The sequence below is a fragment of the Penaeus monodon genome, chromosome 19 (genome assembly GCF_015228065.2).
Source record: "Penaeus monodon isolate SGIC_2016 chromosome 19, NSTDA_Pmon_1, whole genome shotgun sequence".
NCBI lineage: Eukaryota > Metazoa > Arthropoda > Malacostraca > Decapoda > Penaeidae > Penaeus > Penaeus monodon.
The window spans coordinates 8,443,420-8,443,692 of record NC_051404.1 but is presented as its reverse complement, the minus strand read 5'-3'; the positions used below and the strand labels follow the sequence as shown (position 1 = coordinate 8,443,692).

Genomic DNA, 273 nt, shown 5'->3' with positions numbered 1-273 from the left:
TTTCACTTCATTTCATTCCTCAAACTAACGATTCAGAATTCCTAAAGCAGAAGAAATTACAGTAGTCCGTGTTGATGTCTTCAAGATATTCTCCAGAGCTGCACTTGCCGCCTGAAGTATGGCTGAGTAACGTGGAGTCATCCATCAGCCAGCACAGGTCGCATCCACATGTTAAGCTGTTGCCTGTGGAGATGGGAAAGGGAGGTGGATAGAAAATCAAGACGGTGGTGGTGTTTGGCTTCTGGGTGTAATTAATAAAAAGATGTGTAAAAA

At 43.2% G+C, this 273-nt stretch overlaps 1 protein-coding gene across 1 annotated transcript in view; it reads right to left on the bottom strand.

Annotated features, from left to right (window-relative positions):
- The window catches only part of LOC119585328 (oplophorus-luciferin 2-monooxygenase non-catalytic subunit-like), a gene marked incomplete in the record, with an annotated part of 7,977 nt that overhangs the window by 4,528 nt on the left and 3,176 nt on the right, over positions 1-273 (bottom strand). Inside the window, 1 exon segment of the mRNA XM_037934001.1 lies at positions 30-175. Coding sequence (XP_037789929.1) covers positions 30-175 — 146 coding nt within the window.